Raw genomic sequence first — 16,361 nt, 5'->3', positions numbered from 1 at the left:
TTTCACATGTAGGTTTTCTTTTGGGTGAGAAGCCCCATTCAAGTCAGCATTGGCAGGCCCCAGCTATTTACTCTCTATAGTTGGCATTGCCAGCATCAACATTTTTGTTTCAGCTCCACATCAAAATTCATGTGGGTGTAAAGCTTTCCCAGACACAGAGCACGAGCACATGATCCTCAACATTAATGAGGGAATTGATTAAGCTCTGCTGCACGTATATGTGTGCAAGAGTGTGAGAATGAATATCAATTTTAGCTTGGCAGCAGTGGCTGTTCCATTGATACCCTGCCTGCTTGTTTGCTTATATCTTTACTTAAAAATATTCCTTTGGGGCTGGAGTGTGTTCTGCTTGCTTTTGGCTCAAAGGTGACTGAAGGAAATGATAGGGGCTGCTTCCGAGTTACAGGGGCCCAAAAGGAATGCAGTTCCTCCTGTACTTGCCCTGCTGGCTTGGTGTTTGTGAACTGGCAAGGAAGTGAAATGAATGCCAGTGCCCTCTCAGAGGTGCCCAGAGAATGATTCTTATCAAATGCTCTCTCCTGCCAAGTCTCCCAAACACTGCCAGCCTGCAAGGATGGGGAGAAGCATTTGGCAGCAAGGCCCTAGGTTTTCAACATCAAACTAGGAAGAAGGGATAGGACAAGTGTCACTAGCAGGGATGGGGCCACTTTTTTTTTCCCTGTATGATAGATGATCTACAGAAATGTTGGGGAAGTGTATAGGGGCACTTACCATGCTGGTGAGGCTGTGCTGTAAGGTTTGATTTTCCTTGTTCAGCATCTGAGTTACTGTGAGATTGCCCACTGCCAAGAAATGATGTGTAAAAAACCACAGCAGGAAAGACAGCGGCAGGAGTGCATTAGGAATGTTTGCTGATGGGCAATGCGTGGCAGGTGCAGAGGACAGAAAGCCTCTTGCTCTTCAGAGGTGTCAGTGTTTGACACATCCTCTGGGAAGTGTGAACAAAATGTAAGGGAGCTTGTTTCCTTTCTCTCTCACACTCAAAGACATTTACTATGCGCATTTGTCAGCCAGGTAGGAATCCTGCTCGCAGCATGAATGACACAATCAATCTTGCAGTGTGCAAGTTTCATGTCAGGACAAGAAGAGAAAGGTGTTAGAACACACAAGAGGATTCAGAAGCATCATATTTGTTGTTGGCCTCTACTTAGATACTCTCATGAGGCCTGGGAGCTCCTACATAGATGTCCTGCTCCTAAGTGAAAAAAATTAGTTCTGATTGCTCCCCTCCTGTGCAATGGTATTGATTCACTTTTGTCCCTTCCTACGTGCTTTTATCATGTCAAAATCAAATTAGCTTTTGGACAGCTGCTTTCTTTATTGACAAAGTCAGCCTCTTTTCAGGGAACAGCACTGCAAGGGACATCAACTACTAGATAACTGGAGCTGCGTGAGAAGGTGCCACAAGCTGCAGAGCTCAGATGAGGAAGGAAGTTGGATATTTGCCTTACAGAGAGAGGCACAAAAGAGGAAATTTAAAAGGAACAAAAGAAACATGAAAGTTGTCACTATTTCCAAAAAGAGGGAAGAGAATTGTGAAAGAGATCTCTGATTCACTATGGACTTGAGGAAGTTGTCTTTGCAAGGAGTGAGTTGGAATAGATTTGAGGATTGATCGATTTGGAATAGTAGTGAGGACAGTGTGGAGCTTGAAGAAACACAGGTGATATGAGAGAAATGCAGAGCAAGAGCTCAATGTCACTTTCAGCAGGAAAATTCTGGATAGACTCAGGGTGGGTATTTGGGTGGACAAGGGTGATGTATTTGAAACAGGAATTAACATGAAGTAATGATCATTATGAAAGGAAGGAGCTGAGTACTAAAAGCATGAAGGACCAGAAACTGAAAACAAGTGAAGCAAAAGGAAAACCTGTGGACATTTGGAGTAGTGAAGAGGTATATCACTTTAAAAAGTGTCCTAACTCCACTGTGTTTCATGACTATTTTGAAATATTCCAGATTGCAGTGATAAATGATCTTGTTGCCTCCTTCCCTCCTAGCCAAGCAATGTGGCCACCTTGCCTACCTCTGTTGCCTTCTGCTCTTGTTGGCAGCATGAATGAGTAACAAGAACCATACTCCTGGACTACTTCATTTCATTGTGCCACTAACAAGCATTATTTTAACCATAATTTTTCTTTGTTCCAGTTTAATTTACTTATCTTCTTAGAAGCATTGCTGGAAAAAGTTTATCATTGTCCATAAAATTATTTCTTAAGTTGCTATGGTAATGCAAATTATATTGAATTCTTGCTATAGTCACGGAAAAACAACATTGGGTAAATCTTTGCCAAACTGTTTGAACATGGTTTTGAAATTAATACACTGGAGTTAAACTGGCACAGTTCTACTAATTAGTCTACTCAAAAATGCATCACTAACTGTAGATCTCTGCATATGGTCAGTGAGTGGCCTGGTTCTAGCTGAGCAGCCACTCTGGAGTTCTCTGCTGCTAGAGGTGCATAAGAAATGGGACCATATAGTGGCCACAGACATGGACAAATGTCATAGAGAGCTACATTTGGGAAGCTGGTGTTTTCTATTTCCTCCAGTCTATTCTACATCTTATGTCTACTCAGATGCTTAATTCCTGGAGCTAACATCAAAAACACCTTCCCTGAAAAGCTGGGGAAAATACTATAACCCTTAAGAGCAAATGAAACTGCAGTGATCCTTTAAATGGGTCATGGGAAACATTTGGATTGAAACTTATTTCCAAATCATTTATACAACACTGATAGGGCATTTCCCAACCTTACACAGGTGGCTTTGCTGCCCTTGCTTTTCCTCCCCATTGCTTCCTTGCCCCATCACTCTTACCATTTCCCTTCAGTTGTTCCAGTACCCAGCCCTATTTCAAACTCATTCTCTCTTTTCAACTTCTCTTCACTAGACCCCTTAGCTTCCCAAATTATGGCTGATAGGATTTTTTTTTTGTTGCTGTTAGCAGATATGGCCTCAAATCCTTGGTAATGAGCCTGCAATGGTTTATCAGCATATGCTCAGCTTTGTTCCTCTCTAGTTTTGTGGCACAGATGGGCTGATTTCTAACAGACCTGAAATTCAGCCAAAACACCTGGCTGAGATCTGAAGCTAATTAATAGTGCCCCCAACCCATGGCTCTCCTAATACTGATTCCATGAAGCGAGGAGGAAGAGCATGGATGCCAGCAGCCCTGGGAACACCAAATCACCCTGGCAGATGCAGACATGTCAGTGTGACAGGCACCTCACTGAGTGGAAATGACATTGTTGCAAGAAAATTATACACATAATAAATTGCAGAGGTCATGCTGAGGTTAGGTTTTCAGTACTATACAATACACAGGGGAAGAAAGTGATCTGTTAGCTTGTTTGTCCTTCCAGGATAGCTGAATACCAGCTAAATACTCTCAATTTTGGGGAGCTTGTGAATGCATGATACAGCACTTTCACAAGAGCTAGATCCAGATCCTGGAAGAACTTTTCACAAGAGAAAAGAATGTTGTTTAGGTTTGCTGCTTCACTAAATATAGGACTCCTATCTCTGGAGTAGTTTCTCTTCAGATATGTACTCCTTCCTCCTTTCATTCTCAAGCACATCCAGGCACACAAACAAAAACAAATGAGTTACAAGCTAATCAAACTTGTTTTCTCCAGGTTGGAAAGGAAAAGAGATAATATTTTGATTTCAATTTCCAAACCTTTGGGAGGTGCTCAGATATTATCTATCATAGTGCTTCAAGCTTCTTGCTGTAATGGCATCAAGTGCCTCCCAAGCAATTAAAAAGCAACGAATAATTATCAAAATACATTTTGCCATCAGTTCTCTCATCCATTTCTGCTTATGAACAAGCATTAAAAGCAGATTTTTTAACTGTGGAGTAAAACTGTGAGCTTTCTGTGAACAAGAAGAGATGTAAAAAAGGGAAAATTTATTTTTAGTTTTGGACTTCTAAGATCGAGGTCACTTTCTGTTCCCTTAGGAATGAGATATTTTGTCCAAATCTGGTCTCAGTAACTCCTAGAGTCACAAGCTTCCTCTGTTTGGACAGTTTCACTGCTCCTGGAGAAAGTGACAGGCATCATCTAAAAGGAACTGATGGAGCCTAATTTACTCAGGCGAATTCCATGGAGTTTCTCCAAATAGCAGCTTGAAATGGGGTGTTGAAATCCAGGTCCTAGTTGAAGTTAGCATAAAAAATACCAATGTGTGTTGCTGTATCAGTAGCCTATAGCAGCCCCTGTGCTTCCAAAGTGTGAAGCTTTATGCTAAAGCTGTCTTACGCCAGAGTCTGCTGCTGTATACATCAGTGATTTACTTCCCCAGCCTGGATATTTGGGAGTCCTAAAGCAGTTCAGGAGGAGCTAAGAAATACAAATACAGTAGTATCCTCAAAGAGCTTGGCATAATGAAGAAAGCAAGTTCTACATGTTGCTAGCCTTCCTGACACACACACACATAAATAGCATTATTTAGGTTCAGCTTTCACCAGATGTTCTTCCTCTGACACCAGTTTTCATTACGCATTATAAACAGATAATCCTACTTACACATCCTGTCAAGCAGACAGAGCTGAGTATCATTTGTACACTGCTTCTCTTTAAGTTGCCCAATAAATATTTCAGTGGCTTCATGGGTGGGGGACACTTACAAAACAGCTCCTCAGGAGGCACTTCTGGGAGAGGAAGAACTTTGTCTGCTGGAATCCTGTGGTTTTGCCGTGTTATTCACTGCTGTGTGTTCGGGGAGGAGGAGAGGAGCAGTGTTGCAAGGAGCAATGGAAGCTGCAGGGAGCGGGAGCCTGGCGCGACTCTTGGGCAAGGGGCGCTGGGAGCTGAGGGCGCCCAGGAGCCGCTCCGCACTGTCTGTCACTGGCTGTCACTGTCTGTCACACGCAGCCAGGGTTACAGCTGTAGGTAGCAGGCTGGGAGAAGGCACCTTAAGGAACTTTTTCTGATTTTTATGAACAGAAACCGAGTAACTTCGTACAAAATCCCAGGCTGACAAGGACAGAGCTACCGCATAGGTCCAAGAAGCATTAGCTGACTAGCAGAGCGGTGGGAGGCTAAACATGAAAGACCTGAAAACCACCAGTGTTTTTATGCTAGCCGTGATGCACATTCGAGACATTTTTGGCCAGCTTTCAAGTAAAAGTAACTCCGAAGAGAAGCCCGATCGCAGCAACCAGCCGGCTCCGAACCCTTCGCTGCCTAAGAACAGATTTTTTTCCCTTTGAGCTTTCCCTAGCCTAAGGTGATACCGAACCCTTCGCTGCCTAAGAACAGATTTTTTTCCCTTTGAGCTTTCCCTAGCCTAAGGTGATACCAAAGGAACTTCCACAAAAACTTTGCAGGCTGAGAAACACAAAATTACTCCCTTCAGGGGCGGAGACACCCCCCACTCGCTCCACGGAGACTTTACCCGGCGCTGAACCCGAACAGGGGCTCACCGAATCTCCCGAGGGGAGCGTGCCCATAGGAACGGGAGGCTCCCCAAGGGGAAGGGCAGTCGGGGACAGGGGAGGGTGCCCCGGACTCGGGGATCCCGGGAGAAGCGCTCCCGGCCCGAGGAGCGGCCCCGGCTCCCGCCCCGGCCCCGCCCGCCGCGCTGAGGGGGGCGGCGCGTGTCACGCGGGCGGGGCGCCGGGCGGTCACGTGACGCGGGAGAGGCCCGGCCAGGCCCGAGGAGGAGCTCGGCCGCCGCCATTTTCCTGCGGCGCCCAGTGCGTGTCCCTGTCCCCGGCCGGGCGGGCGCGCAGGGGGAGGGGACGGCGGCCGGGGGAGGGGGGCGGGAGGAGGAGGAGGAGGAGGAGGAGGAGGAGGAGGAGGAGGGGTCCCTGCTCGGGTGACAGGTCCGTCCCTGAGGGCGGAGCGGGGGCCGCCTGCGGCGCGGCGGGGTGAGGAGCCCGCGCAGCTCCATCCCCCCGGCGACTCCTCCCGTCCCGGCCCCTGAGGAGGGAGCGGAGCCGCGCTCGGTTCCAGCGCCGCCAGCGAACCCGCCATGTCCGGCCAAAGCCTCACCGACCGCATCACGGCGGCGCAGCACAGCGTGACCGGCTCGGCCGTCTCGAAAACCGTGTGCAAGGCCACGACCCACGAGGTGATGGGCCCCAAGAAGAAGCACCTGGACTGTGAGTACCGGCAGGGACGGCGGCCCCGGGATCTCCCCGAGCGTCCCGCCGGGGAGCGGGATTGCCCGGCCTGTGCCGGGGTCCCGCTGCGGGGCTGCCGCCCATCCCACCGGCCTCGTGGGGACGGGAAGCCTCCGCCGGCGGGGAGCCCGGGCTTTCAGCGTCGGGCACAGCCCGAGGGCGGGGGCGTAGGGTCGGGGACGTGGCGATGGAGAGCCTGGGAGAGGCTGTTCAGTGTATCTGCTCTCCAAAAAGGGCCTTGCCAGTCTTCCTTATGCACAGGGCCCCGGACAATGTGAGCTGCTGAAGGACAGGACCTGCTCCGTACCCCTTTCTTAGGGAGAGAGAACCACGGAGGCCAGGCAGAGGAATGGGCTGTAATTTCCTTACTAATTGATCTCATTTGCGTCGTGCTAGGGCAGCGCTCCCCCATTCTCTAGAGGAGGTGCAGGAGTTTCAGGAAGGAATAGCTCATCAGTTATCTTAATTATTTTCCAGGTAATCTACCAGGGGAAAAAAAAATCCTTCTTTAACAGTCATGTAAATCTTCCATGTAGGAAAATGTATGAAACATCTGTTTGAGGGGCAGATCTCTCTCAGTGAGGATGTTCCTAGTTTTCTTTCTGCTCTGTCTCATTCACTTGGAAAGATGTATCTAAGAGGACTTCTTTAGAACTTTGGTACCTGGTCTTAACATACCATGCAGGTTCTGGCCATTTTTCAGCTTCTCTTAAGAACAGATCAAAGGTGGGAAGGCTTGAAAGGTTTTCTATCAACTATGATCCGTACAAGTGATTATGAGGAGAATGATGAACACCAAAGTTCACGTTAGCGTTTCTCCACTAAGCTGTAAGGTCTCAGGACCGAGGAAGTTCTTGGTCTGAATATCTTATTGTCTTGCATCTGTTTATTCTAGGCCTTTTCGGGACAGCCGCCCCCCCACCCCTTTCACTTTCCCAAATATATAATAAAAGATACTGGAGAGATTTGTGTGTCTGTGCCTTCTCTATATGTGCTTTCTCCCTTCCTCCCACCCACGTCTGCAGGAGAAGGTTGAGTCTTCATGAGTCTTGAGTTTGTGCCTTCTGAATTGCTCTGTATCCAAATGAGAACACCAGATGATAGTAGTAGGATTAATTGTACTGTAGTTCTGTAGTTCTTTCTTCTTTCCACTAAAACGTGTGCACGTTAAAGGTTTAAGGAATTCTTGTTCTGCAAGTACCTGAGAGCAATGTGATTAATTTTTAGGATAGTCCCAGAACAGCTGCCTCTGACTCTTTTTGGGATGCCCTCATGTAGTTAATCTTTTGGCTGAAGATACAGTAACTGAGTGGTCTTGTTGTATTTGGTTAGCTGAGGGTGTCAGAACACTGAGGAAATCTTTGGGCTTTGAGTAACTTATTGGCAGGTAGAGAGAACCCCTTGTCATATGGCATATGTATGAAATGGTGATGTTACTGGATTTCACACAGCAGCAGTGAGGCTTGCTGGAAAACACACTTTGTCAGGCTTAGCCTGTAATTGTGCTAAAAGTAGGGTTTCAGTAATGAGGCATTTAGGAGCTGAATTATTTTGTGGTATAAGCTGTGTTGAAAAGAATATGAAGCTGGCCAGAGAACTGCTCTTCAGGTGGGGGTATGTGTGTGTAAAAGGGTGATGTTCTGGATAGGGCTGCTAGGCAACAGCCTAATGGAGACCTCCAGGGTGCTGCTTCAGAAGGTTGCCTGGACTTGCTTAGAAAGCTGTCTGCTAGTTGCTGGATGAGAAGATCAATTCTGTGTTTCCTTTTTCTACTCTAGACTGTCAGGAGTTTTAGTTTCTGCCTCTCTGAGAATTTTTATCAAAGCAGGGAAAACTTGGGTTTTTAATTAATCTTTTTAGTGGTTAAAATATATCATGGCTAGATGTTTTGTACCCTAATATATTTATTAGAAGTCTCAGTTCCTGGCATCAGGAAATGACACATGGTCTTGTATTTTGAACTTTTTCTTTGTTCATACCCTTTATGGTTGTATACTTTAAAATAAATATTTTTTACACAAGCTGTGACTCAAGCCCCACTTCTGAACAGTTTGTACATATCTTCCTTTTACAACAAACAGTTTAACATGGTAAGGCCTATGAACTGACATCTCTTTGTAAATGACAATTGATATACCTGTCTTCATAGGCAGCATGCTGCCCTAATATTTTTCTGATTATTGCTTATTATGATAATAGAGGTAAAGCTTACTATAGGTTGTGTCCGGGTGAGCAGATGAGTTGAGTTTTCCTGTACTGTCCTGTAATGAAGTGTTAGTCTTGCAGCATGTTCTGTGGCCATGACATACATTCTTGCTTCTGTATTTCTTGTACAGATCAAGATTTCTGACTGTCCTGTTACTGAAATGCTTTCTTCATTAAGCTGAAGCTGTCACAAACAGATGTAACTAGCTCAGCCTCATGTTAACTCATAAACATGGGGGAAAGTCCAACATAGATGCTCGTGAACTTAATTATTCCTATTCTTATTTATCTTGCTTCTGACAGTGTGTGGAGTTTAAAAACTGACGTGCTCTCCATCCTGGGTTACCTCTATTTCCCTGAGTGATGATTATCTAGGAAGTTAAAAAGGAATTTTTTCCTTAGCTCATGGTGGTTAAAATGTAGTATGTTTCAAAGAATGCTTTCTCTCCCATTACAAAGCTTAGTTGTTTGGTTTAGGGGAGAAAGACTTCTAATTTACAAGTGGACATGGCTTGTGATAGGTAGTAACATCATCTTGAGGCTGTATACTTGAATCCATGATACTGTTTTATTCTTCTGTTTTGAAGGTCCAGCCTTAGAGCTTAGAGCTGGGTTAAGCATTCTGTTTGCTGTTCTGAATGCTGTGCTTGTTGTGATGGATTACTTGTTTTACAGAAATCAGGTTTAATGGCCTTGGAACCCTCAAAACATAGCTCATCAATTTCTTTTATGGAAAACCTAGTTTCACTAGGACTTTGTCCCCATTTTTACACCTATCTGAGCAGTGGGAGCTCTAAACAGCTTTGTGGGTTTAACTTGCACACACAGATTGGTACAACCCTTTCTTTCTAGGTAGCTTTTTTGTCCCCACGTTGAGTGTTGGATAGTGATGCTAAGAACAAGTGCTTTGGGTTGTTACAATATAAATGGTGCTGGGAAACTTGTTGCCAGTTTTCACTCTTTCTTTATGTGATTCTCAGAGAGGGAGGTGTGTTTGTATGTGCGGTGGGTAATTAATATTAGGAATATCTGAAGTTAATGCCTAGTAAATTTCACTGGCTTGGTTCAGTGAAGCTGCTGTAGCAGGGATAGCTCAGTAGCATAACAATGTTTGTGTACATGTGTGTGTTGTGGAGTGTATTTAAACAGCTTTGTTGTGATACTCGTTTAGGGTTGGCCTCTGGAATGAGTGTGCATCGTAACCCTATCTGCTTGTAGCTAATGGAGTAGCCCTCTTTAAATGAGAATGTGGAAGGATGACTTGGAAGGAAGTTGTGATGCTGTAATTACCCATTCTTAACAGGAAATATCTCTATAATTAAGCCAGAGTGTAATTTCCTTGATTTCTTATTGTGAAAGAAAACATGTATTTTTAAGGAAGGCAGTAAACCAGAACCCTGCCCTGTGTTGAGTAGATGTCTATGAGAAGCTGTGTAAGGCAAAGTAAACTCGAAGGAACTTGTTGGGAGCTTAATTCCTAAGTCACTGATGTCAGCTGCTTTGGTTTTGTCTGGAGGCTGCCTCTGGGATAGAGAAAAGCCAGGTGAGAAACTCTTGCTTCATGTCTGTGCTGGGGACAGCTTCTATTTCAAACTGAGATGGTACAAAAAGGGTAACTTGGAGAGCTGAGGAACAAAGATCATTGCTTTTTGCTGGGTCACCCAAGAGATTTGTAGGGAAGCTGGGAAAGCCAGCGTTGTAAGGGTTCACTTGCCTTTATATGCTAAAGTGTACCTGGGTGATGAGGTGAATTAACTCCTAGTTCTGTGGGTACTTCTGTGTTCTCCAGTAGACACAGATTATCCACATTCCTTTTATGGTATTTTAGTGCTTCAACTAACTCATATTTTGTCTCTGGTTTTGGCAGAATCACCTGAGGTTTCTTGCAGTTTTGCTTCCTTTTTGTAATTGACTTAAATTTCTGGAGGCAGTCCATTTTTATTTTTGCTTAGAAATGTTCTTTGTAACTGTAATTATTCCGAATACAGATAATTGCATTATTACAACTTTCTTCTGAAGTATTCAGTTTTCTTTCTGAGTTTTTTCTGTGATTCTTTCATAGTTTCTTTCTTTAGCCAACTTTCTTACTTTTTACTGGAATTCCTTTGGAATATTTGTTCGTGCCTTTTAGTAGAGTATGAGAACTATCATGCTCCTCCTGGCTGCCAGAGGGACAATTTTCTCCTACAGCTGCTCATTTGCAGAAAGAATAGCTGTGTAGTTGTGCAGCTGTTGTTTTATTTTACTTAGCCTGAAGCAGTATTCTGCTTCAGATGAGGTAAGAGGCAGGAGCTAAGGAGGAGAAGCTGTAGAACACCTGCAATCAGCTTCCTGTGACTCTTCATACCACCACCATTGTTTCCCAGTAGCAGTGAGCATTCGGGTCTCATGTAACTTTGGGTATAGCCCTAGCTGAGATTTTTCTTAATTATTTTTTAATGGTGCTGTCATATCTTGCATTTTCTAAAAGGGACACTTGGGAGAAACATTCTTTGCCGTTCAGCCTGTGACCTGATGATCTATTTCAGTCTTCAGTTCCTAATCCTAAAATCATTTTTTGATTTGTAGATGTGAAAATTTTAAGTTGTCCCTGATGGCTTGTCTCACAAAGTAATGGTAGTTTGCATAATAATACAAGAGATGACTTATTCAATGTGGAATTTAAGGCTTCCTGACTTTTGCATTTGTTGCCTTATGTAAAGTACATGATTTGTTGATGATGGTAGAATTCTGGGAAAGTTCACTTAAAAAACATTACTGGTGTCTCACTCCCTCTGGAAAATGCAACATTATTTCTGGAGATGAGACACCTTTTTTATTTGAAAGCTTAATTTATTAAACAGCTTTCTTCAATTGAAAATTTTCACTGCTGTTAAAACATATTCACTCAAAGCATCTCACACATCAATTAATCCTTTAAAAATAGCACATAGTAGCTTTACTGCTGGTAGGATATGTCCACTTCTCTGTGTACTGAAGTAGCTCTTTCTCAACCATGATAGTAGAAATCAGGTAAGAATTGTAAATGACTTGTGTATAAAGTCTCAAAGCCTTCTACTGGGGCAGTAATTTAATATTTTCAAGTAGTTTGCAATACAAGTTTAAAGCAATAATCTCAAGTATGTGTCCTTTTGAGTATTTTAGCAAACTCTTCTGCTGCAAACTTTTTATTCATGACTATGAGAATTTAGCCGTTTAGATTTCCTGCGGGTCAAAGTCTTAACTCTGGGAGTAGCTGCAATTTGGAGTTTAATGTTATCTTGCAAAGGCTTGGGTATGAGAGGGATTTTATTACTGATTGTATCTGCAGCTGATTAAAAGTAACCAACAAGTAACTAACAAAAAAGAATGCAATCAAGTGAAAAGAAGCTTTTGTTGCTATAAAATTATTTGGCTTGGTGTTTTCCTTGCTCTTCTGGCCATTTTCTCCATTGTGAAGTATGATCATGAGTGGGCAGATTATGAATTCTTAGTAAATTCAAAGTAATTGTATCCTTCAAAACTTGAAGGAGAAATCTTGTTCTACTTTGTATTTTACCCCTAGTTTATATCAGAGCTTTATCAATTAACTGGTAGTTTCTAAACTTAAAAATAATGTTAGTAAATTCAGTGCTAAGGTGTGGTTGTCTCAAATCTACTGAGGATAAATCCGTGTTATGAGTAATATGTCACAAATCGGGTATTGGGAATTAGGAAATTAGGGGACTAAGCTGTATTTAACTGTGTGAGAATAACTTAATGAAGTTAAGCATTTCATACAGATTTAGCAAATACACTGGATTTTCTGATTGTGACTAAAAATCTCCTGTGCTATTTTGCTAAAGGAGCTTTATTAAAGTAATGCTTATCTGGATCATTTGCAATAGTATACAAGGGTAAATTAGGCTTTTATAAGTTTTTCCTCAGAAGAGAGGGTGAAAATGAACAAGACCTACATCAAAATTTGACTTGGGCATGTTAATTCACAGAATGAAGCATACAGCATTACTGGAGTGAACAGTGGTGGCATAAAGGGAAATCTTGAGACTTTTATGCAGGTCATGACATAAGTAGTCATAAGTAGTCTAAACCTAAAATAAATTAAAAAATCTCCAAAAGTGGGGATTATACTCATTCTGAGATTTCCTATGCACTTTCATTCATACTGATGTTAATTTACTGAGTTCTCCTCATCAACTCCTTTTTGCCTTTTCTCCTGAAAAGACACTTTAGAAATCTTTACTTGCTGTCCTTTATTGCTTCCTCCTAAGCCAGCAGGCCAGCAGTCACAACATTCATATGCTCCAGCAGCGGTGCCATTCTAGCAGCAGTGATTCTTTTGCTGATGTGGGAAGTGAGAAGTTTGCATGGGTTGAAACTGCTCTGGCATTTCACATATTTACTCTAAATATGGTGCTAGCAGTAGCTCAGCTATTCCAGTTGCTGGCTGTGTGTTATGACATCAACAAGGTGCCTGTATTGTTTGTAACCTTTCTTGATTTTTTGAATAGATAATTTAATAAAATTTAAAGCATAAATTGTGCATTCTTAATAACGCTGTGTCCTAGTTAAACAATTAGTATGAAAACAAATTGTCCACGTTAACAACTTGTAAAAAAGTACATTATTTTATCCATTTACAAAAAGGTGATGAGGTTTATATAATTCCTTAATTACTTTTGCTCCAAAAAAAAAAGAAAAATAAGCCCAACAAAACCAAACCAACCCACTTGTATTCATCTGCACAGCATAAGTTTCTAAAGTTGCCATAGTCAACTTGATTTCCAACTCCCAAGTGTGTAACATGCAAAGTTTTAAATTAAACTCAGGCTACAAAGCTAAAGGCAGAATTAAGCATGTTCTAAATACTTATTTTTAATTTTAAAAAGAAGTATTTACCTTCACCTGGCAGTAAATCCACTCAGAGCAGCTCTGGTTGTTTGTGATGTGTTACTCTGCCAGGTGACAGGGTTGAATGTCTTGGCTGTCCAAAGGTGGACGTTGGTGTCCTCATGCTCCTTGGTGCCCTTAAGGGCTGCTGTAGCTTGCTTTGCTGTTGGCAGTGTTTGAGCTTTTCTGGGGTGGGTGCTGATCTGTAAGTGACCTGAAGTGTTTCTGTGCCCCTCTTTTGCAGTTCAAGTGTGTGCTTTTTGTCTTGGGTTTGGTTGTGTTATGTAGCACGTCCCTCTCTTCCCCACTTCTTCCCATATGTTCAGAAGTTGTATCACCATTTCACCTGCATTTGCCTGCAGTTGCTCTGGGTTTATTTAGCTGCTACCTCCACTCTTGCTGAGCAATGGGTCAATATTTAATTGAAAATGGATCACACTTCAATTTGCTTTATCGCCTTTCCTTCTCTTTCTGCTCAGTATTATCAGAGTAGTTTCAGCCATCATTGCAGGCTATTTCAAACATCATGAATTTTTCTGATCAGCAACTCTGTATTCTGGATCTGACCTTATTTTTTTATGTGAAGTGTAAAACCTTGTTCAAACTGTTGTGATGGTGGTGTTATTTGATCATGTTTAATTCTGTCCCGTTTTCTATTTGCCAGAAGCCACTGGTGTTCGTAATTTGGGATGTATACTGTTATGGAGAGATTAAAAATAACTTTCATTTTAAAATCAGTTTGTTGGGAGTATTTACTTGATTCTGTATTGCAGCCTCATGCAGTTGTAGTTCCCAAAGCAATTCTTCATTTCTGGGTTGATGTGAGGCTGATTTCATCGAGTCTTGCTTACTCATAAAATGCTTTCATTCTTCTGTCTCACAAGGGGCACTTGAGTTTAATATTTATGTAAGCAGTTAAGTCAGTTTGTAAGTTTTAGGGCTGAACTTCAGGTATTTTACTTGCAATTACTTTTTATTCATCATGAACCATAACTAGTTCAAATCCTAGTTGCAGATAAAAACGAAAAATGTGTTTTTGAACAATATCCTTGTGTTCTTTTATTCTCTTGAAGTGAAGTTTCTTTACTGTTTAGAATGATAGTGGAATCTTTAGGTAGATTTCAGTTTTGAATTAATTCTCTGAACATCCATGTCCCTTAGCTTTCATTGATATAGCCATGATCAGATCAGCTGGTTTTTATTCAAATGACTGAATTTGGATTTATTATCCTTTAAATCAGTTTTTCTATTATATATTAATAACCTAAAGTCTTAAATTTATTAGGGATTATTTCTCCCTAGAGTGTTTGCATTTCAGTCAGGAGTGTTCCAGTGCAGCACTGCAGAATAAGATTTAGAGTATCAAAAATACGTGTGAAGTGGATTTTAATCCTAGGAAAAAAAGAAAAAAAAAGAACCCATGTATGAACACCTCTGCATTTGTGGACTGTAGTTATTTCTAATAAGGGTATTTCATGCTTAGTAAGTTGTCACATTTGATTAGCAGATGAATGGAAAAGCTCAGGATGCACAATTCTTAGCTATAAGCTGTTTGATACACAGAGACTAGTACACTATTTGTTGGGCTTTGAGGAAAAATGGTTGTTTGGATACAGACTTTTATTTTTAGGTTCTTGGTAGTTAATAAGGAGCTAGCCCAAGCTTTTTTCCTGACCTGTTCAGTTGAAATGCCTTGCTGCTATGTAGCATCATTTAAGCCCATTAAATGTAACATAAGTCAATTTCCAAGCAGGTTGCTTTGCATTAAAAGTCTGGAACATATGAAGCTTGTTTCAGTGCTGAATTTGGTGTGTAAGCGGATGGAAATCCACATAAGTTTTTGTGTTAGTTCTCAAATACTAGGGAGCAACACAGTTGGTGTAACTTCTGAAATTTGGGTTTTCATTGTTATGGATTTGAATTGAATATGCTTGGGATTTCATTGTTATGTGTTTAAAGATCATGCATTGCTAGGGTCTGATTTTCTCTCTTGTTTTGCTGGGGATTTTTGCTTTTTGTTGACACATAGTTTATGAGGAGACTTTCTTCATATTTAATGATCTGTAAGTAAAATACAGTGAGTTGGAGGAGATGCTTTTGTCTTTATTTTAAACTGTTAATGAGGAGTCTTTGTAGAAAGGAATGTGGTCAGTCTCTTGGTATATACTAGGGCTGACACAAGATGTCTTAACACATAGTTTTACCAGAGTTCCATATTCAGTTTAGCTCTCTGAGGGTTTAACCAATGAACAACCTTACTTTGAAGTAAATGGAATAACTAATTCTTTTCTTTTTTGAACTTTTCTTATGAAACAGTTTAATTTTAAGGATAGAATCTGGCTGAAGGTTTCTTTCCTTTTACTGAAAACCAAAAGACAGATGTTATTTACTACTTCTCTTGGCTTTAGTTTATCTTAGAGGCTGTTTGTGATAGAGACATGTCTTTGTTCATGGTAAACAGAGAAGTTCCCAGCTGAAAGCTGTGGATACTGAGGAGCTCTTTCTGTATTACAGTTTCCCTTACCCATCCAGTTTCAGACTAAAAGTTTGAAACTCTGTATTGGCTCTGAAACTTCGTGAAATTTCATGACCCCATGGTCACTAATGAAGGGCTCAGGAACAGTCTCTAAAAGTGAGGCATGAGGGAAAGAACTGATTTGGATTTATGAAACTCAGACAAAACAGTGTTGCTGTGAGGAGGATGTGTTCCCCTTGGTAATATCCTCTGCTTTATCTACTGAGAATCGGTAAAGCTTAGTGTATGCTCTTGGAAAAACTCAGCTTCCTTTTTGCTCTGCTTGTTAAATGAAGTTTGTTCCTGCACCATCCTAACATCTTATCACAGAATGTTCTAAAATATTTTCTGTGAGCAGCTTAGACGTGCTCTGTAAGGGATGGTTTTGTTGTGCCCTTGAAAAAGAGTGCTATTCAAATGTGCATTGAAGATGTGCTTGGGACGGGCCAGGGTGAGTCTTGTTTGGTCACAGAGCTCCAAATATCTCATGGGAGATGTTAGTCTAAATTGAAAAAGGAAGTAAAAGCTAAATTAGGCAGGCATTTCCAACATTTCTATTAATAGGATGGAAGAATTTAGCTGTACTTTTGCTTGGCTGCCTCCCTTCGTGGAAGAGTT

At 41.8% G+C, this 16,361-nt stretch overlaps 1 protein-coding gene across 6 annotated transcripts in view; it reads left to right on the top strand.

Moving 5' to 3' along the window:
- Positions 1 to 5,849: 5,849 nt before the first annotated feature.
- PICALM (phosphatidylinositol binding clathrin assembly protein) overlaps positions 5,850 to 16,361 on the top strand; it is a 65,941-nt gene continuing 55,429 nt past the window's right edge. For 3 of the 6 annotated variants that reach the window (XM_058044867.1, XM_058044873.1, XM_058044863.1), the window contains exon 1: positions 5,850 to 6,133. In XM_058044867.1, coding sequence (XP_057900850.1) covers positions 6,004 to 6,133 — 130 coding nt within the window. In that variant the 5' untranslated portion in view covers positions 5,850 to 6,003. The remainder of the gene's footprint in view (positions 6,134 to 16,361) is intronic. The other 3 variants (XM_058044879.1, XM_058044878.1, XM_058044877.1) reach the window with 2 other exon arrangements.

Source organism: Melospiza georgiana, chromosome 2, assembly GCF_028018845.1.
Source record: "Melospiza georgiana isolate bMelGeo1 chromosome 2, bMelGeo1.pri, whole genome shotgun sequence".
In the NCBI taxonomy this organism is placed as follows: domain Eukaryota; kingdom Metazoa; phylum Chordata; class Aves; order Passeriformes; family Passerellidae; genus Melospiza; species Melospiza georgiana.
Note: the sequence above shows the minus strand (reverse complement) of the source record. Positions and strands in the feature narration are given on the sequence as shown.